Here is a 19,237-nt window from a genome sequence, read left to right as displayed (position 1 = left end):
GGATCTTTAATCGGGGTCTCAAACTTCTTCTCCATGAGTTTCCGAGGATTCCACCCAATATTTTTTTTTTATCAAACCATGACTCGTTTCCCACAGACGGCGCCATTTGTTAGGTCAATGGAATTCAGATATCTCCACAATGGTATGATATTGTCCACTTTGGGCACAAGCCCTCATGGTTTTGATTTTGGAAACCCATCCAAAAGGCCTCATACCAATGGAGATATCATTTCATATATTAATCCATGATCTTTCTCTTAAATTTCCAATGTGAGACTTTGGTTGATCATTCCTAACAAATATATAAAGTAATTAATGTATCATCGTTTGAATTAAACAATCTTTTATGTTATGTTTGGACCGAACAACTAATAAATTTCAATTTATTTGGATATCTATAGATTTCAAATTCATTTAGGTTCTGCTTGGATGGGTGGATTTGGGCTGATTTGAATTTCAAATCTGCAGCCCAAATCCACCACATCTGTTTGGATAGTCCATGATTTGAAATTTCAAATCTGTTGGATTTGGCCCGTTGATTTATGCCCTAAAAATTAAGGAATTTGAATCCTTTCTAAAACCTGCTCATTTGAAATCTTTTCAGCTCTGTCTCTTCTTTCGTTTCTTGCGGCCTCATCTTCTTCACGCCGCGCCTCTCACCTCATCTTCTTCATGGCTTGAGTTGTCTTTTTATTGGGTTGATTATGACTGACATGGGAAAGTTAATTTTTATATATTTTTCAACTTGTCCTTCTCATCTATTCTTCTGATTGGATTGGATCTCCTCCGTCGTGTTTTTATTTTGGCTGAATAAGTTGGTGTATGTCTTTGTGATCTTCCTCCCCTTTGTTGTTATGGGTTCTTTGTATACCTTGGTGGGGATAGATGATGGTGGCAGTGACTGGTGGTGAGAATAACAGCATGAGCGGCTAGGTGCGATGACGATGTTCGTTGTCTGTTCTCATTGTCTCGAGGTTGTGTGAATGTTCTTTGCAAGCCATGGTATGGTGGTCATCGTACGTTCCGGTGGGTTTCACTCCCTGTGACGATGGGTGCTGGTTTTTGGTTTAGGCGAGATTCGAAGCAGTGCGACAGGATCCGAACCGAGCACGGCGAAGTATAAGCTTTAATTTCAGTGTGTTGATTGCAGTGGAGATCTATGATATATTCAAAATTTCTTTTTCAAATTCTATCTTATTCCCAGCAGAAGATTTAATAAACAAGAATTCAAATCAATGGATTTTCAAATCCATTTATTTGAAATTCATTCTCAAATACAATTACCTCCATCCAAGCATAACCTTATCTTATTTCAGTTAACAAAATTGATTGTAGAATTTCAATAGATTTTACACTCTTTTGATTGTGTTTATTTATTTATTAATTTATTAATCGGCTATTTTTAAATATACAATATAATGTTAAAACTGAATGATATTTTTTGTTTCTGAAAACTGAATGATATTTTTTAAAAATAGAGTTTTTTTTTTCCAGATATATTACTCGACAAGTACTTGTATTATACATACAGATACAAAAGGAAACAAAAATCATTCCAATTAACATTAAAGACGTGGTCTTGGGATAGTCAAAACAAGTAAAGTCGCTATTGAGAGTCTCACGATCTTAGCTCCGATAGTGATTCAGTTCCCAAGTAGTCTGATCGCGTATATCGTCAAAACCCAAACTCAAACGAACAACGCGCGCATAGAGATCTATGGGAGTTTCGAAGAAACCCATTTTGTTGATTTTGCTATTGTTTTTCGGGTGTTTTGCGTTTGAAGTACTCTCTGAAGGCGTCACCAAGGAGGAGGCGAAGCTGCTCAGAGATGAGGTACACATCAAATGGACGAATTAAGAAATGTTGTATGAAATCTTTAATAATGGAGTCACAGTTACCGCCTGATCGTATAATGAATCATTTGTTCTTTTCTCTTGAGGATTTTTTTTTTTTGGGTGCTATTGGAGATGTTTCTCTGCTTTGAGGCAGTAATAAAATGAATGGTAGCTGATTAGCAGCTGGGTGACAAGAGAAATCAGTTGGGCAGAGATAGGATGGGAGTCGAATGCTTCTTTTTTTAAAAAAATAAAAAATAAAAGCACATCAGTTTTATTTTCGAGGGTTGCTGGGTTCGTCATTTTTAGGCGTGGTGAATCACGATAGAATCGAATGGTGAGTTTTGGTGTGTTTAGGTGTCAAGCTCGAACATTTGGATTTGGGATGGTGGAAGTGTGCTTCCGGATGGGCTCGCTCGCCCAGTAATTGTTATGGGTAATCTATCCTGTACTGCTTTCTATCATACATCGGCGTAAAGAAAATCATGGTTCCCTGTTTGGTTCTTGGTATGTGAAACTGAGGCCTTCTTTCTTGGTTGGATTTGGAGGATGAGAACAGGAATGATAACGAAATTCCTATAAATTTGCTGAGTATGTTTATGTCATTAATATCCAAGTTTGTAATTTACAGCTAACAAAACTGTGGGTATCATATGATTTGTTTATTCTGAGCTAAGATGAAGTCAGAATGTGATAGAATATGGTTTCTACTTCTGGTTATGTTCATGAAAACTTAATGATAGATTTATACAGAAGGAAAACTAAACATTGATTTGGAATTCCTCATCAAGACAAGTTTCAAGACTCTATAAAGAATCGATAATATTTGATTGTACTGCTGGAACTTTTTCAAGTGAACAACAATTGATGACATCATGCAATTTTAATGTTCAAATTTTTGTTCTTTCCATCGATTTTCGAGCAGCCTAGTTTAACCGCTCTTTCGTTTTTACACAAGTTAAATGTATGGAGAGTAGAAGTTCTTTTTGATGGTGAACTTATTGGCATGTAATTTAGGTCCGTGAAATGTTTTATCATGCATTTAATGGGTACATGAAGCATGCGTTTCCTCGTGATGAGTTGAAGCCTTTATCATGCGGAGGGGAAGATACTCTTGGGGGATATGCTTTAACTTTGGTGAGATTCACTGCCCTTAATTTGTTTAATGACTGTTAATTTTCTTAGATACAGTTATCAACTTTTTTAGTAATTCTGCTGGAATATTTGCCTGCTCAGATTGATTCGTTAGACACACTAGCTTTGCTTGGTGATCAAGAACGCTTCTCAGCATCTGTTGAATGGATTGGTAAAAATCTACGGTTTGATATTGTGAGTATGGAATTCATGTTTGTTTTATGTGGAAATGAACTTAGAAATGAATCAATGATTGACTTAACCTGGTTTGGTTTCACTCACTTTATTGTCATTGTAAGGTTCCCCGTCTTATCGCTAATTTTTCTCCTTTTCCTGCTAGAAATAAGGCACATATCTATGATTCTCCCATTTCTGGAATACATGAGAATATATATTACCGTGTTATTTCACTACCTTGTTCTGTGTTGGTTGGTTGTAACAATGTAATCTTTAATCGGCCCACCGGATTTATGCTTCTCTTTCTCAAATCTAAAACGGGAACCAAGCATTACAAACACATCAATCTTTTATTGCTGTGAACTGTTAACTTAATTTAATGAGATGTGGGTTGACATGGTTCATGCATTTGTCGGAACCAAATTACCTCTTCAACTATGAGAACTAGTAAATTTATGGTGAAATGGGGCTCTGCATTTCATTTCCGGCACTTGAAGAGTCTGTGAAGCGGCTGACGCCTTAGGTGGAACTAGTTTACTTGAAAAACTTGGAACTCCTTGGAAGGAAAGAATCACTCTTAAACCTCCTGGTCCAATCGCTATATTTTATGTCATGTCACTTCATTGAAAGATGCCAGCGTCTAAATGTTTTTTTTATATGTTTAAGGAAAATGCACCACCTAGAACCAGACCTTAAAGTGGTGTAACACTGATTACATGAAACATTACTCAATTTAGTTTATTCATATGTATATACACTGTCTTCTTGTTGTTTGAAAGCGGCTGGATGGGTGAAGCATTATCCAACTAAATTTTTTCACTTTTGTATTGCAGAATAAGACCGTGTCCATCTTTGAAACTACTATAAGGATACTTGGAGGTTTATTGTCTGCTCATCTCATTGCAAGTGATTATAACACGGTATGACATAATGCTATCAACGCCTTTTTCGCTACTTTTTGATGAAAATTTTAAAATTTACCTTTTCCTTTCAAATTACTGGTTTCTTGTCCATTTATATCTAATTAGTTTTCTGGTGTCGTTATGACATAAGGTAGAGCAAGTGGCACCAAACCATTGTTAAGCTAGCAAGTGTCTGTTTTCCCATCGTAAGTAGCTTATTGAGTTACCTCAAAGCCTTAGAAAGTTCAAGTTATGTGGGTCAAATCCACCTTCAGAATTTCTGTTATATCCAAGCTTTTATATGCATGCGAAACAACAAGCAAGTGTTGATGGGTCTTTGCCAACTGCTTTATTTAATCCTAAGACTCAGAACTTAATTGGAGAACACTTGTTCATCCCTGGAAATTTTAAAATGACTGATAGTTGAGGCTCAGTACTTCAGAATTTATGAATGCTGATTTTGAACTTCTAGGGCATGAGGATACCTTCATATGATGATGAGCTACTTCGCTTAGCAGAGGATTTAGGTCGCAGGATGTTGACTGCATTTGATACTCCTACAGGTACAATTCGAGTTTTTTGTGAATTTTGAGAGCCAATTATTTGTTAAAAACTGCCTTCCCATAAAATTCTTGCTCAATTTGTATTTACATGAAGTTAATTTGGCGCTATATAACTCTAAGCATCAATATCGTTTATATCTTTATTAATATAATTTCTTTTCCTATATAAAAAAAAACTCAAGCATTTCTTGCTGGCAGCATTCTGAACTTCAGTACGTTACGAATATTTCTATAGCTAACTGCCTGATATTTTTTAGGGTTTAATTAGAAACTGAAAGTTTTCATGATCAGTGGTTTTATCTTGTAGAATACGTTACTGAGTCAATTGTTCATGGTTTGTTTAGGCTTTCAGGGCGTTTTTGGTTAGATTATGCTTAGTAGTTATGATTATTTGAAAAATCAGGTAAAAAAATAATCACCATCATTTGGCTGTCAATTAATAAAAACCCTATATTTGCCTTTTTCCCATCAGCTTGTACTATGTGTCTCTGAAAATTCAATTTTGAGACGATTGCATTTTTGCATAATGTTTCAGCTTAATGGAACATCTCAGTAGTTGAAACAAGTGAGTAAACAGGATATTTTTTTATATATATAAAAGGTGAGCAAATTGGAGAAATAATACAAACAAACATGTCATTAACTTCATTTATATTTAGTTACTGAATATGCAACCTTTTCTTCTACGTTTTGTGATCTTTTGACTATTAATTGTTATTTTTGTGGCAGGGATTCCTTTTGGATCAGTAAATCTATTGCTCGGTGTTGATGAGAACGAAAGCAAGGCAAAGCCTCTTTGTATTCTCTTTTCCCTCTTCAAGTACTATTTATTCACAGTATTTGTAATGAAATGATAAGAATTAATATACGAACGATACACTCAGCATTTTCAAGTTTATGTAATGATCGATTTGATGTATTTAAACTTTGTGGGCATTTCAATACACTTATTTTGGCTCCAAATTAACTTAAACTTGAAAATGACGATTTTGAAATCAGTGGAAATATTACCCAAACAATTTGAATGGTTCCTTGTTATTACTTATTTGTTAAGAATTTGAAATCCAAATCCATCAAATCCTGTCGGTGAAATCCAATGTTAAAGAAATACCATGGATTTCTGCACGCAGTGTATCTCAACCAGACAATGGGAAGTTCCAATCATGATACCATATCTTCCTCTGGAGTCTGAGATCATTTGATTTGTGTCGAGAACTTCAAGATGATACATGATATTATACACAATGAATAATTGACGACGAACTGACTGATTGAAAACTAAGTTTGATTAGATCTGATTCGTTTATGATTATTGATTTTATTTCTACCTTGTCAATGCATATTTTTTTACAAAATTAAAATTTTTACTAATTTTGAAGATCTCATGTGCATAGATAACATCAACTGCTGGTGGTGGAACCCTGACATTAGAGTTTGGGGTGCTCAGCCGCCTGACAAATGATCCCAGTAAGTATTGAAATGATTTTTGAATATTATTATCAATTTCTGTTTACTTTTATCGCTATTTCTTATGCATGTGTTGTATTCATTACCATCAGACAATATCCTGTCATAAAAGTACAATTTGTCTCATATGAGATAAGAAAAATCAATTTTCGCTGAGAAGATCAAGTAATTGGAACATTTATAGGGATTGTTCTTTGATATCCTCTAAAGAGGCAGCAGATTTCCATTATCTTATACCGCAGTTCATGTTGAAGTTTTCTATATTATGCGCTTATAAAACATTTACAACTGGGCAACCGACCACCTTAGAAGAAACAAATACATGTTTGATGTAGTCACTGTAATAAAAAGCTTATCCAACAAGATAATACTGTTTAATACTTTTTTAGCAGAATTCTTCGTGCTTTTATCTCTTTTAGAAATAATCAATCTGCTACTATGTACTGTAAGGAAATTTCAATAATTTCTTACACTTCCCCACTGTCCTCGTGGTAATGCAGTTTTTGAGCAAGTCACAAAAAATGCTGTTCGAGGACTTTGGTCTCGTCGTTCAAGGATTAATTTAGTTGGTGCTCATATAGATGTTTTTACCGGTGAATGGACTCAGAAGGTTAGTTTTTCAACATGATAACTTCGAAAAGGAGATGCATATTTCTTTCTGTGGCTCATGTCGTACTATACTTGGTTGTTTTTTCACGGACGTAATGATTTCATTCTTGGTTCATGCAGTTTTATTTCTTCATTTGCAATTTTTTCTTTATTCGTTGATATTTAACTATCTTTGTATAGGTGAAGTATGTATGGGATTTTAACTTAATTCGGCAACCTTTAAGGGATAGGGGAGTTGGTAAACTGCAATTGTTTGTTGAGTTGCAGGATGCAGGAATAGGGACAAGTATAGATTCTTTCTATGAATATCTATTAAAGGTGAGTCCTGTTAGAATTATGTCGAGAACTTTCTATATAGCATACGGATCTTTTTCGTCTTTCATTTATTTTTTTTAGGTATTATGCCTCGTGATCATATGGCAGATGACTTTTTAAATGCTACAAAAGTCTTCGGAAAATTTTCTTGCGTTTCAGATATTTGATGATATTGATTTTCATTTTGTCTACTTGTTTTATTGTGTAATGGGCCATTGAAGCTTTTGGCATTACTTTGCTCACCAAATTGCTAGAAGTCCAATTACTGGTATGCCTTATTATATAAGTGACATATGTGGCTGGTTTAGCAATGTTTATTAATTTCCACTCAATGCCGTTGCTTATAAAAGCGTCATGAGGTGCTATACCTTGGTGGATAATTAGGAACACATAACTAAAAGAGCAAATGATGCAGGGAATGCGATTGCAATAATCAGCAATATATGGTCACAATTGAACAAATCGAGGAAGCCTGGCTTGACGAGGCACCTGTGGAATCCATGCTAAAATGTTGAAAAAATTCTTTCCACGTTTACCTATTTCCCTACTCATAATTGTTTCAACCTTGCTAAAACTCATTGGTTTATGATCTATAACCTGATCTTGTCAAATAGTGATCTTGTCAAATAGCACATGGCCATTATAACTTAAGACTTCTCACTTAACACGTGAACACCTCACCCTCAATCAAGTTTACTGTTGAGGAAACTTGAACTTATCTTTCATTAATTATTTGGATTATCCATCCTTTCATTTGAAAATTCCTCTATTGTAGTAGGTAACAGGTAATTCAAGCAAGTCTTCCATATCCATTAATGTCGCGCTGGAATACCACATCAGCATTAGAGATTTGACCTAGGTTGTGTTTGGATTGATAACTATTGATTGATTTGAAATTTTGGAATTCAAATCCATGATTTCAAATTCCATGACCATCAACACAAGTTAATGTTCCTTTAATTATGTTCCAGAAACTTGCTTTCATGATATATATTGTTTTTCATACTTTCTTTGAACATCAAAAACTCATTTTGTGATTGCTCAAAAAAAAAAAAACTCATTTTGTGGGATATACAAATTGTTTTACCACCTCTCCATTTTCTAATCATTATTGAGTGGGCCTCAGGCTTACTTGTTATTTGGCGATGAGGAGTATCTTTACATCTTCCAAGAAGCTTATAGGGCTGCAATGCACTATCTTTATAACGATCCATGGTATGTAATTTCATCTACCGATTGCCACTAATAACATACATATTATTTCAGCTGTGTTCAAATGATTGCCTTTTTCTTTTAATTTTCGCTGCTTTATTCATGTTACATATGTTATGGTGATGCTTTCTATTGTATTTAGGTATGTTGAGGTAAACATGAATTCTGCGGCCCTTGTCTGGCCCTTATTTAATAGCCTTCAGGCGTTTTGGCCTGGACTTCAGGTAATTTTTTAATTGCTGAACTCTTATCTTTTGTCATTTTATTTTGGAGGCATGCAAGTTCAACATTTATGATTCTTGAAGGTTCTAGCTGGGGATATTGAGCCTGCAATTAAAACACATGCTGCCTTTTTCAGTGTCTGGAAACGTTATGGTTTCACTCCAGAAGGTTTCAATCTGGCCACTTTCAATGTTCAGGTTGGCTGGTTATTGTTATCCATTTTGTTCGTCTGTGTTTATTCAAAAATTTGTGCTCCCCATTTCCATTTTTATTTTTGTGAATTCGGGTCAATTGTCATTTTACCAAAGTGAAACCCCTAAAACCGTTGAACTTGCAAACCCTTATTTATATTCAGTTGACATCTAGGTCGGACAGTGGAGCAGGAATTTGTGAACAGATAACTTTGTGACACCGGTTGCTAAGATGAAAAGCTACCGTTTTACAATAACACAAAAAAAATTATGAAATTCTTGCACTGGCCCCATATGAGTTAGAGGCTTCTTCCTGTTGCTGGCCACCTCTACCCCTTAACAACAGTCCACCCTAGCCCTGAGAAAGAAATAAAGAGATTATTAGGCATGGAAAGCTCTGTGTGTGTCTTAGATCTAAAAAAACTTATTATCTTTGTGCCAACACTCATCTATATTTTATATTCATTTAGATGACAAGTTAATTGAGAACTTCTTAAACAAAATGTATGTTCAGATTAATTGTAAATTTGGTTGTTACCCGCATTATCGTGTCTATGCTCTCAACCTTGTTTAAGTTGTAGAATCTTAAATTATTTTCTTGAGTCGGTACTTCCATTTACCCCAGGATTTATCTGTGTGGTTGTTTGACCGATGAATAATTGATATGGGCATCTGATAAATGTGGACCACATTAAAGTCTGCCCCACATTTTGTGGACTAGCAAGATTTAGTGAAGTTTGAAATGACCAAAGTGCACCTGTAGAGCACTTAGATGTAAATGGTATCAATTGTTTTTCATCCTCTATGGCAATCTTTTCATCAGTTATTCTTTTATCTCAGCAAGGTCAGAAAAGCTATCCACTGCGCCCGGAACTAATAGAAAGCACATATTGGCTGTATAAAGCTACCCGAAATCCCAGGTTGTATTTGGTTTTACAATGGACCCACTGATGTCACCCACACACACATCATCTTTAAATGAAATGTTTTCTTGTTATCGAGAAAAACAGAACCATCAAGGATGGTTTTGCCATATTTGGGTTTCCTGTTTGCATATTCTTTGTATCCACTAGAAAAAAAATTATAGACCACATCTCGGAACATAGACACTAAAGAAGTGTTTTTTGCATTTGCCTCTAGTGCTACAAGGTTTTATATTCCCATTTTTTTAGCTCAATTATCCTGCCGTTTCTAACAAATTTCCTTCTCAACGAATACAATATTTTATTTTAATTTTCCAATGTGTTTGCATTCTGACTTTTGTCAAAACTGTTCAGTTTCCTTGACGCAGGTCGTGACATGCTAGCAAGCTTGCAGTATGGGGCTCGATGCACTTGTGGATATTGTCATATATCAGATGTAGAATTTCACCAGCAGGAAGATCACATGGAAAGCTTCTTTTTGGCTGAGACTGTAAGTTCTTTGAGTTTCCTTTACAAGTCTGATGTTCTTTAACAGGTTCATATATCACCTCTAATACCTTCGCCTTGACTCTTGGCCTAGTTGAGACTTGAGAGTTTATAGGCTCCTTTTGATATTATTATATATAGATCCATATTTGTTAATCTTCAAATCAGATAGTTTGAAATAATGCTGCAAAAGAAAATTGCTATTGGCACGTAGTTTCTGCAACCGGCATAAATATTTTGGGAAAACGTTATCCACTGCTGGCTCTTTCATAAGAGCTGGCTCTTTCATAAGAAAAGAATATGGGGCATTATAAAGAATTAATTGTTGAGTGGATGTTCCGAACAAAAACTCGTTGGTTTGAAGTATGATACCATGTGGACCTATTCATCTTGTCAACAGACCACTCAGTGACCGTATACATACCTGTTTTTGGATGATCTTATGGAGTCTTGTCCTCTAACTACTTAAGACATGGAAATAGATAAATGCATTTGGTTCTACACCACTTTCAGTTTCATAAATTTTTTTATTTTATTGAGTCCCCTTCTAATACACATGATGATTTTAATCTCCTCCCTCTCTCTTCTTTCCTCGCTGGCTCGCTTGTGCATTTGATCGTGATATCTCACTCAATTTTGTGCAAACTAATTCAGGTAAAATATTTGTGGCTGTTATTTGATCTAGCAGCTGGTCCAGATAACTTGGTTGAAACTGGTCCATACAAGTGAGTTGCTGTCGTTATCAATTATACTTTCATCAAATAAGTTAATTGAATCCTTTAGTCTTCAGTCATAGATATTACTTGAACTGTCTGGAATAATCATACGAGTGGACAGTTGGCTTAAAGCAGGCTAATGTCTATTTTTGTTTCATCAGTTATAGCTCCTTCATGGAATATGCTTGTAGTTCTCGGCACTTGTACTGTGTTGTTCGTTTTCCTTTATATCCCAATTAGTATAACTTTGTATTAATTTTTCTGCTTCTCTGTCTCACTCATAATTATGTGGAATCATAATATTTACAGATATATCTTTAGCACAGAAGGCCACTTACTTCCTGCGACCCCTCAAATTTCATTGGTGAATGAACATTGTTCGTACTTCGGAGCATACTGCAGAAGCGGAAACCTGAGGCAGGAAACATACCCTTCAGACATTTCTAAGGACTCTAGGGATAGAAATCAAAGTGAATCCTATACGGTCTCAGATTCCCCCAATTTTTTATCACGTGCCAACTTACAAAGATCGCACTTCTCGGGATTGATAAAGGTTAGGATGAAATATCATATGCTAAATTTCCAGAGTATGTGCGGCTCTTGCTATAGCTTAATCATACTTTCATGAGAACTCTGTATGATTTGTGTAGTTGTATTCAGTTAAAAATGCCTAAGAAGGTTAAGGTTGTCTGATATCCTTAGAGAAGTTATTTGTTTCCATAATAGGTTTATTAATTTCCATTTCTACATTTTAGATACAGACCGAGTTTTTCAAGACAGTTTAGAAAATTAATAGATTCAAGTAATGATTGATATAGCCTTTTCTACTTCAGCTGCATTGCAAATTGTTCTTTTCTATGCTTAGCATTCATCTGATGAATGCTCCATGAATTGTAATGATGCAACATGCTACCATTTTAGTCTGATGTTGGTCCTTCAGCTGTAATCCAAAATTGTTGTTTTATCGAACATATAGAGTAATGATACAAATCCTTTTTATCAGGGAAACCAAGTGTTTTGTTTCGGTTATTTATCTAGATTGGAGAATTCTTTTGTTGACCTGATAAAAATTAAAGTTGCTTTCCAAAACCGGAGACTTTTTTTTACCAAGTTTCGTCATTTGTAGGGGTATTGTCCAGGACTAACTCATGGGCAGAGATTTGGCCTATCGTATGTTGCTTCAGATACCAATATTGAGAATGAGCCAGCGACCTCAACACAGACTTCTGTGATTCAGAATTCTACCATTATAGTGGTTTCAGATCCCGTTACCGTGTACCCAGATTCTGAAGTTAACGAGGATCCTGGCATTCTCCAGGAGATGGAGGAGGATTCAAACCAAGAACTCAAGGAGGATCCCAGAGTTCCTCAACTGGATGACGAAATCTCAGAATGGAGCAATGAAGAACATGTAAAAGAGTGAGATCCACTAAGGTAAAGCTTATAATCCTGAGAGCTGTTCATTCTTTCACAAGGATTGGAAGTGCTTTGGAAGTCAATTTGGAGCTTCAAGCCATCAGCCAAGATCAAGTTTGGAGACGCCTCGGAGGGATTCAATAACTTGACCTCCTGAATACTTCTCTTCATGCACTTGGAGGAAAGGTTTGCATAGCTGAAATACAAGTACACGGCTTCTGCTGGAAATGGATAGTGACTGAATTTGAAACTCTGATTGAGATTATTCATAACTTGTTTCATAGAATTTTTTACAGGTGTGTTTAGAGGACTCATTCGGTTCTTCGAGCGTTGACATGCGCGTTGAGTATGAATAGAATGCTACAAGGTGAGGCAAATCTTACCAATTCACCGTCTTCTTAACATTTAGCATCAAGTGACCGATTAGCTCTATTTATATTTCGAGGAATCATGAGCTGCAAGCTCCCGGAGAGTTTTGTATAATATTTGCGGGTAAGTTTGAATAGGTTGCAGTGTTATTCCTTGTATGAGATTGACTTGTATGGGACTTGTTGCGATGGTCATGAACTTTGTTTTCCAACGTGAAAATATGAAAATGGCCACCTTATCGTTACAAATCAATACAAATCCAAGAACACAGTAGGGGTATATATGTGAAATTCTAATTGTCAAGGACATAAATGGAATATCAAATTTTATATTTTTTCACTCTAATATACAATTAATTCTCTTGATAAATAACTGTTTATTGTGTGACGGTTTGATGAACTTATATTCATCATATAGGTCGAGTAATATTTTTTATATGAAAAATAATACTTTTCACTCAAATAACGTATGTTTTAAAATATTTTTTCATAATATGACTACAATATAGTTTATATATGTAGTGAAAAGTAATGTTTGTGATTTAAAAAAATAATAATTTTCACTCAAATTAATATATTAAATAATATTTTTTCATAAAATGATTAAGAAATAATGATATTTTTGTAGTAAAAATAATATTTTTAATGGTCGAATATTGACAAAAAGATATTTTTAGTAAAAAATAAAACTTTACGAGTTAAATTTGTGAGATGAATATTCGATCCGACTTTTGAAAAATATTAATTTTTTTATGGATCGAATATTAACAAAAAGATAATTTTTCAGTAAAAAAAAATTTAGAAAAAAAAATTAGTATTTTTCATGAGTTGGGTCGGATATCCATATCACAAATTTAACTCGTAAAACAGTTTCAAAAATTTTTGTGCTTGATGAATTCTAATGAATTATAACTACAACATACATCGATTGTAGCGATTGTTTGTGCTTAATCTATCACAATATGTAATTTATTATTTTGTATTTATAGGACACATGATTTCAAGTGCAGCCCACATGCAACATGCTAGTGTCTGTGTGTGTGTGTATATATTAGCCATTTGCGAGAAAGTTGTGAAAAATAATCAAATATCTTGAGGGCTTAGAAGTTAGGGGAAGAAATTTTGTTATTGTTATTTTTTAATACATTATTAAAATAAATATTGATAGGTTTAATTTAACAATTGTGTATGTGGATTGGAAAGACTTGTGTTCTCCTCTAAAAAAAATTTAATTATTAAATTAAAAAAAATCTAAAAAAATTAGTGGTGTCTTTCCGCCCTGTCTCTGCTTGAGATGGTTAAGAAAAAAAAACAATATTAATTATGTTTCTAACTATCCCTGAAGTTGGTTGGAATGCAAAGCATTCAAAACCCAAAAAGAGGGGGAAAAAAATAAAGAAAAGAAAAGGGGTGTTTTCGAAAGATACAGAATGGATTTCGAATCTGGAAATGGAGAATATTTTTACGGAGTAAGCGTATAAAATATGCTCTCATGAGGTTCAATGAATGTATATGATAATATATAAAAATAGATCACGAATCTCATCTAACATGGAAAAAGATCCTCTACTCTGGAGAAAGAAATAGCATTGGTGCTGTGCATTGAAAAAGCATTGATTTGCAATATTCCATGTGTGTAATTAATTAAACATATTATTTTTTTAATCATGTGATATGAATTAGAGAAGCTAATTCAATGCACAGTATGTGATGCTGTTTCTCTCTCCAAAGCAGAGGATCCAAATCCATCTAACATTGGACTAGGATCCTCTACTGTGGTCCTTGCCACAGTAACGGCTTCGTTTCACACCACATCACACATTTCTTTTCTTTTTTTTTTTGTTTTATATATCTCCTTTCCCATTTGTTTCATTTTTACCTTTTTTTATACACTCTAAATTTTTTTATATTGTCAAATTTTTTCTTTTTAACTTTTTGTTTTAAGAACACACGAAAATATTCTTCCACAATTACCCTCTTCACATTGATTTTTTTTTTTAATTTCTCTTTTTAAGTCTAAAAATTTAAAATTCAAAAATCAAATTTTAGTCCATGATAATTAATTTTTCAGAACATACACAAAATGCGTGCTTCAATTACTAGTTATATATATTATAAGAAAAATTATAACAAAAAAAATTGACAATATAAAAAAATTTTAGTGTGTACAAAAAAAGCTAAAAGAAAATAAAATACAAAGGAGATAAAAAAATCAATTAAAAATTTATATAAAACAAAAAAAAAAAGAAAAAAAATATGTGTTGTGGTCACCACAGCACCCTCTACTGTGGCAAGGCCCACAGTAGAGGATCCTATTCCTCACAGTGGCTTTCGTTATACATTAGACATCCTCGAAGCACTCAACATTAATTCCTTCATTTCCTTGCCACAAAAAAGATTCTCTCACACACAATAATGTCTTGTACAATTTTTATATATATATATATATATATATATATATATATATATATAGTAATGATCAACTGCACCTTAGGATTTTTCGTGTGCGATCATTATACCAGGTTTTAGTGTTTTTAGTGGTTGCACACGAAAAACCCTGCACCCTAGGGTGCATGTGATCAAAATTATATATATATATATATATGTCACAAGACAAGATATTGTGTTATACTTTAAGCATGTACAATGCTCGAACATACATGAATACATTGTACATATGAGATTTTTACACAATGCTCGACTCATTGCAATGAAGGATTTAGCCATCTTATATTTCATTTTCATATTTGGCGTCTGAGCTCTTGGAAACACTAACCATAATAAAAATAATGAGTTACTGGAAACCTAGTAATTAATTTTGTTACAAACATCGGCATGTTGGGTGAAATATTAGGATAAGGATTCTTTCTAGTGGGAGGGGGACAACATATAGTGTTATGCTGCGTGAAACAGACTCGGCACTCATGTATTTTTTGTTTTGAATTGAGATATTAATTGAAAACAAAAAAATATATGAGATCCAACCATAATGAACACCGTTTTGCCTACACAACTAGTATTGTTCCCTTCCCACCGCAGATGATTTTATATCCGAAAAATTGTTGTTTTCATCTTTTATGTTTGGCTCTTTACAATTTCTATCCGCTGTGATACTATAACTTAGTTTTAGTTTTTGTATTTTTTTGTATTTATTTTTGAAATTTTAGTGATCATTAATTTGTTTTGCAATTTGTCATTTTTTTCACATAGAGGTGATTACATGGATGGAACTAAACACAAAAAAAAACAAAAAAAAAAAAAACAACAAACGAACAAACAAACAAACTAGAATAGATAAATAATATTAATAATAGTAATAATAATAATAATATGTTCAAAACCGAATTTTGGTAACAAGAAAAAAAAACAAACAAAACAAACAAACAAACTAGAATTGCAAAAATATATTATATAATAACATGATCAAACCGAAATTTGGTAACACAAAAACCAAATTTGCAATTTTCCTGAATACTGTACTGCAATACCGTTCGCCAAACCATGAACAAAATTATTCAGAATATATTGATGAGTGAATTACTTGCAGATTTCTGACGATTAGACTTGAACATATATATATAATTCCTTGAATAGTAACAAATAAGTCTCCAAATGGATTTATTACAAGCAAAATGTTGATACCACTGGATACTAAAAACCACAATGGTTTCTTTTACAGTTTTCGTATAGCACAAACATATAAACCTAGTGAATTCATGTGAAAAAAATAACTGAAAAAACATGAAGGAATCATATCTTCACCGCATACATTTCGATCACCTCCTATTTTCGCAGTCCAGATCTTGTATTGCAAATGATATTCCATCTTAGCATTTCATGTATGCACATATATGCACGAGAAGCGTTGTCAAAAACATCTTCAGAACCGATTCACCAGGCATGATGAGTCATTTACCTATATATATATATATATAGAACAGGAGATGGAGTATATAATCATCTAACAGATGATCCCACGGTCCATTCATGATTCGAAGTCTCTTACAGTGTTTAGCTCACGCACCACAACCCAAGCCTCGAGCTTCTGATCCCTTCATGATTCGAAGTCTCTTACAAGATGAGATGAACATGCTGCAAAAAAAAAATCCATTCACACAAGTTATATAGGCATAGCTGCTACAATGACGGATTAAGATAGTATGCAGGGTCGAATCCAAGATTTTAGACGAGTGCGCGGGGGCAAGGATTTGATGTATCGGGGAGCTCAAAGCTTAGATCATACTACATTTGAAAACATTACCGATAAAAATAGAAACATCTTCAATACAAATAATTCGCAGTCATCCATGCTATATTGTTATCGACCCCTCCCATAAAAATGCAACACTACCTACCAATATATCAAATAGTTAACATCCAGTTTCTATATATGATCTATTTCTATAATATCTATATACATCTTTTCGAAATTGTAAGTTTCGCTCCAAGCCCTCGATCCGTCTTTAAGTAAATAAAGAGGTACCTAGAAAATGAGAGAAGGGGGACTTACTCCCATGGAACATCTCCAACAAGCATCAAGTCACCATCTTTATCTTCATAAGCAGGTGCATATTCAGATCCATTATAACCTTCTCTCTCTGAGTATTCCCCTGATGATCACCAAAAGTATAACACATCCCTCATTACAAATTTCCCCAAGAATCAACAAATGCAAAAATACTCAAGCTTGCAAACGGTATACATGCAACAATTAACAAACAGCCGCTCACCATAAAAGATTTCAACTTTTTTCTAGAAATACACTAGATTAGCATCTTCAACTAACCAAAGTTTCATTAATCATAAGCTTACTTTCATTTATATATAATAATAAGTTGTCCTAAAATATAAACTTGATATTTAAATGCATTAAATCATCCGTCATCAATTGAATTCCCTCCTTCCCAGAGCCAATATTCTTTGTAAAGAAAAAAAAATGAAAAAAATGTAAATCCCTACCTATGGTGAACTTGAACATGCTTTCCAAAGCTTTGAGCAGCTCAGAATATCCTTTGTAAACCTTCAAATCAATCTTTCTAAGATAAGGAGCTCCATCCATGCTAACTTTCACATAAATCCCAGTTTCAGATTCCGTCTTGTTTGGCCGGAGATTATTTTTCCGGTAGGATCTCACCGGCGGCCACCCCACAATCTGTGCCCTGTCATCAAACACCAGTTAATTCAACAAGCCATCGATCAAGCTCTCAGCAGCATCGGCAAATTTTTTAATTTTTTTTTGTACAAGAATCACTCCCAAAAATCTAAAATTTCCAAGAAAAAGAAAGACGAAGTTGGGTGGGTTTCTTTCTTACTTGGGTGGCTGTGCGGTAACAGTGTCGCCGGACTTCGCCGCGGAATCTTCGTTGAATCCAATCTTCCCGACAGATTCAGGCCAGGCTCGCTTGTTGTTCTTGGCAGCAGAAGCTTCATCTGTTCCAGGTAACCCCAATCTCAGCTCAGTTGCATCCAAATTTAGATCATTCGCATCACCCTTGAGAACACCTTCCATGTCTGCAGATTTGACTAAAAAATACAAGAAATTTGAATCCCTTTTCGTCTCAAGATTCGTAATACGCAACCCCCAAGCAGGTTCATTCTATGCTGCATTCACCGTTTATTGGCGTGGGGCCGGGCCAATGAATGGTCCAGATCTACCGGATGAATTTCGTCCGATGAATATAGAAGCACCCAAGATGGCTTATTTAATTTTAATTTTTATTTTAATTTTTATTTTAATTTTAGGTTTGTAAATAAAAAAATTCCACAGAAATTATTTATGGGTAGGGTTTATTTAAAAATTTCAAATCAACAATAACGTAATGCTTTCTATAATTATCTGTCGAGGGAAGCTTAGTAAAAAGAATACGAAAACTCTTCTACCTCACAATTTAATTTTTGTGATACGGATCTTCAATACAATTCAGATTATAAAAAAAAATTATTTTTATATTAAAAATATTATTTTTGACTTTAAATATAAACTCAGTCTAATACCGATCCGTGAGACATTCTCTCTAGAAAACTACTTTAAAAAATTGTAATTATATTCGAATTTAGTATTTAAGACACGTACATCCCATTTTATGAACAAATCTTGTATATAAAGCGCAAAGTGATAATAATTCAAACATATGTGGTATCGTTTAACATTTCATTAAAATTATAGATAGTGATAACGGTATATTTCGGATCATGATAAAAATAATTCAAACAACGTGTTTCAATCATTATCGACACAGAAATAATTATTGCTCCTGACAATATAAATTATAATAATAATAATAATAATAATAATAATAATAACATTGATTTTTAAAGTAGGATTTATTTAACTAAATAACCTCCGTTTGACTATGATTTGAAAAAATAACCTTCTCAATTTTTTTCCTTTATTTTGTTTTTGCATTTCCTTTGTATTTGAAGGTCATTTTGCAAATTTTTTTTGAAAGAAGGTCATAAATCAAAAAATTTGGTTGACCAAGCTCATTTTTCGAACTCTCTTACTTTTCCAATATAATTTTTTAATTAAAAATTAGTGAGAAAAAAAATAATAATAAAGAAATGGCATCGTTTGTTGGAATCTTTTGTGAGAAAATGTCCGCAGAATGGAGGCAAGAAGGAGACATGATAGGGACAAGCAAGCACAACCGCCCCATAGTGTAGAGTAGACTTTCTTTGAAAAAGGGGTGGACTCCGAAGA

At 33.9% G+C, this 19,237-nt stretch overlaps 2 protein-coding genes across 3 annotated transcripts; one reads left to right on the top strand and one right to left on the bottom strand.

Moving 5' to 3' along the window:
- Positions 1 to 1,572: 1,572 nt before the first annotated feature.
- On the top strand, positions 1,573 to 12,815 carry LOC140888282 (alpha-mannosidase I MNS4). The gene is made up of 17 exons (XM_073295967.1): positions 1,573 to 1,834; positions 2,854 to 2,973; positions 3,073 to 3,165; positions 3,981 to 4,067; positions 4,522 to 4,612; positions 5,342 to 5,397; positions 6,007 to 6,079; positions 6,580 to 6,689; positions 6,956 to 7,006; positions 8,130 to 8,218; positions 8,358 to 8,439; positions 8,521 to 8,634; positions 9,469 to 9,548; positions 9,906 to 10,041; positions 10,692 to 10,762; positions 11,063 to 11,306; positions 11,880 to 12,815. Exons 1-17 carry the CDS (start codon positions 1,718 to 1,720, stop codon positions 12,174 to 12,176), a joined length of 1,911 nt encoding a protein of 636 aa, XP_073152068.1. The 5' UTR covers positions 1,573 to 1,717; the 3' UTR covers positions 12,177 to 12,815.
- Positions 12,816 to 16,095: 3,280 nt separating this feature from the next.
- LOC140886681 (auxin-responsive protein IAA4) lies at positions 16,096 to 18,144 on the bottom strand. Of its 2 annotated transcripts, none has more exons than XM_073293407.1 (4): positions 17,850 to 18,144; positions 17,497 to 17,696; positions 17,021 to 17,147; positions 16,096 to 16,629 (listed from the first exon to the last, which is right to left on the bottom strand). In XM_073293407.1, the coding sequence occupies exons 1-3, from the start codon at positions 18,044 to 18,046 to the stop codon at positions 17,044 to 17,046; spliced, it is 501 nt and encodes a 166-aa protein (XP_073149508.1). In that variant the 5' UTR covers positions 18,047 to 18,144; the 3' UTR covers positions 16,096 to 16,629; positions 17,021 to 17,043. The 2 variants fall into 2 exon arrangements, with proteins under 2 accessions (XP_073149508.1, XP_073149502.1); XM_073293401.1 differs by having other exon boundaries at positions 17,048 to 17,147; positions 17,850 to 18,143.
- Positions 18,145 to 19,237: the final 1,093 nt, after the last annotated feature.

Source organism: Henckelia pumila, chromosome 1 (genome assembly GCF_033568475.1).
Source record: "Henckelia pumila isolate YLH828 chromosome 1, ASM3356847v2, whole genome shotgun sequence".
Lineage (NCBI taxonomy): Eukaryota > Viridiplantae > Streptophyta > Magnoliopsida > Lamiales > Gesneriaceae > Henckelia > Henckelia pumila.
This window is presented reverse-complemented; position numbering and strand designations above follow the sequence as displayed.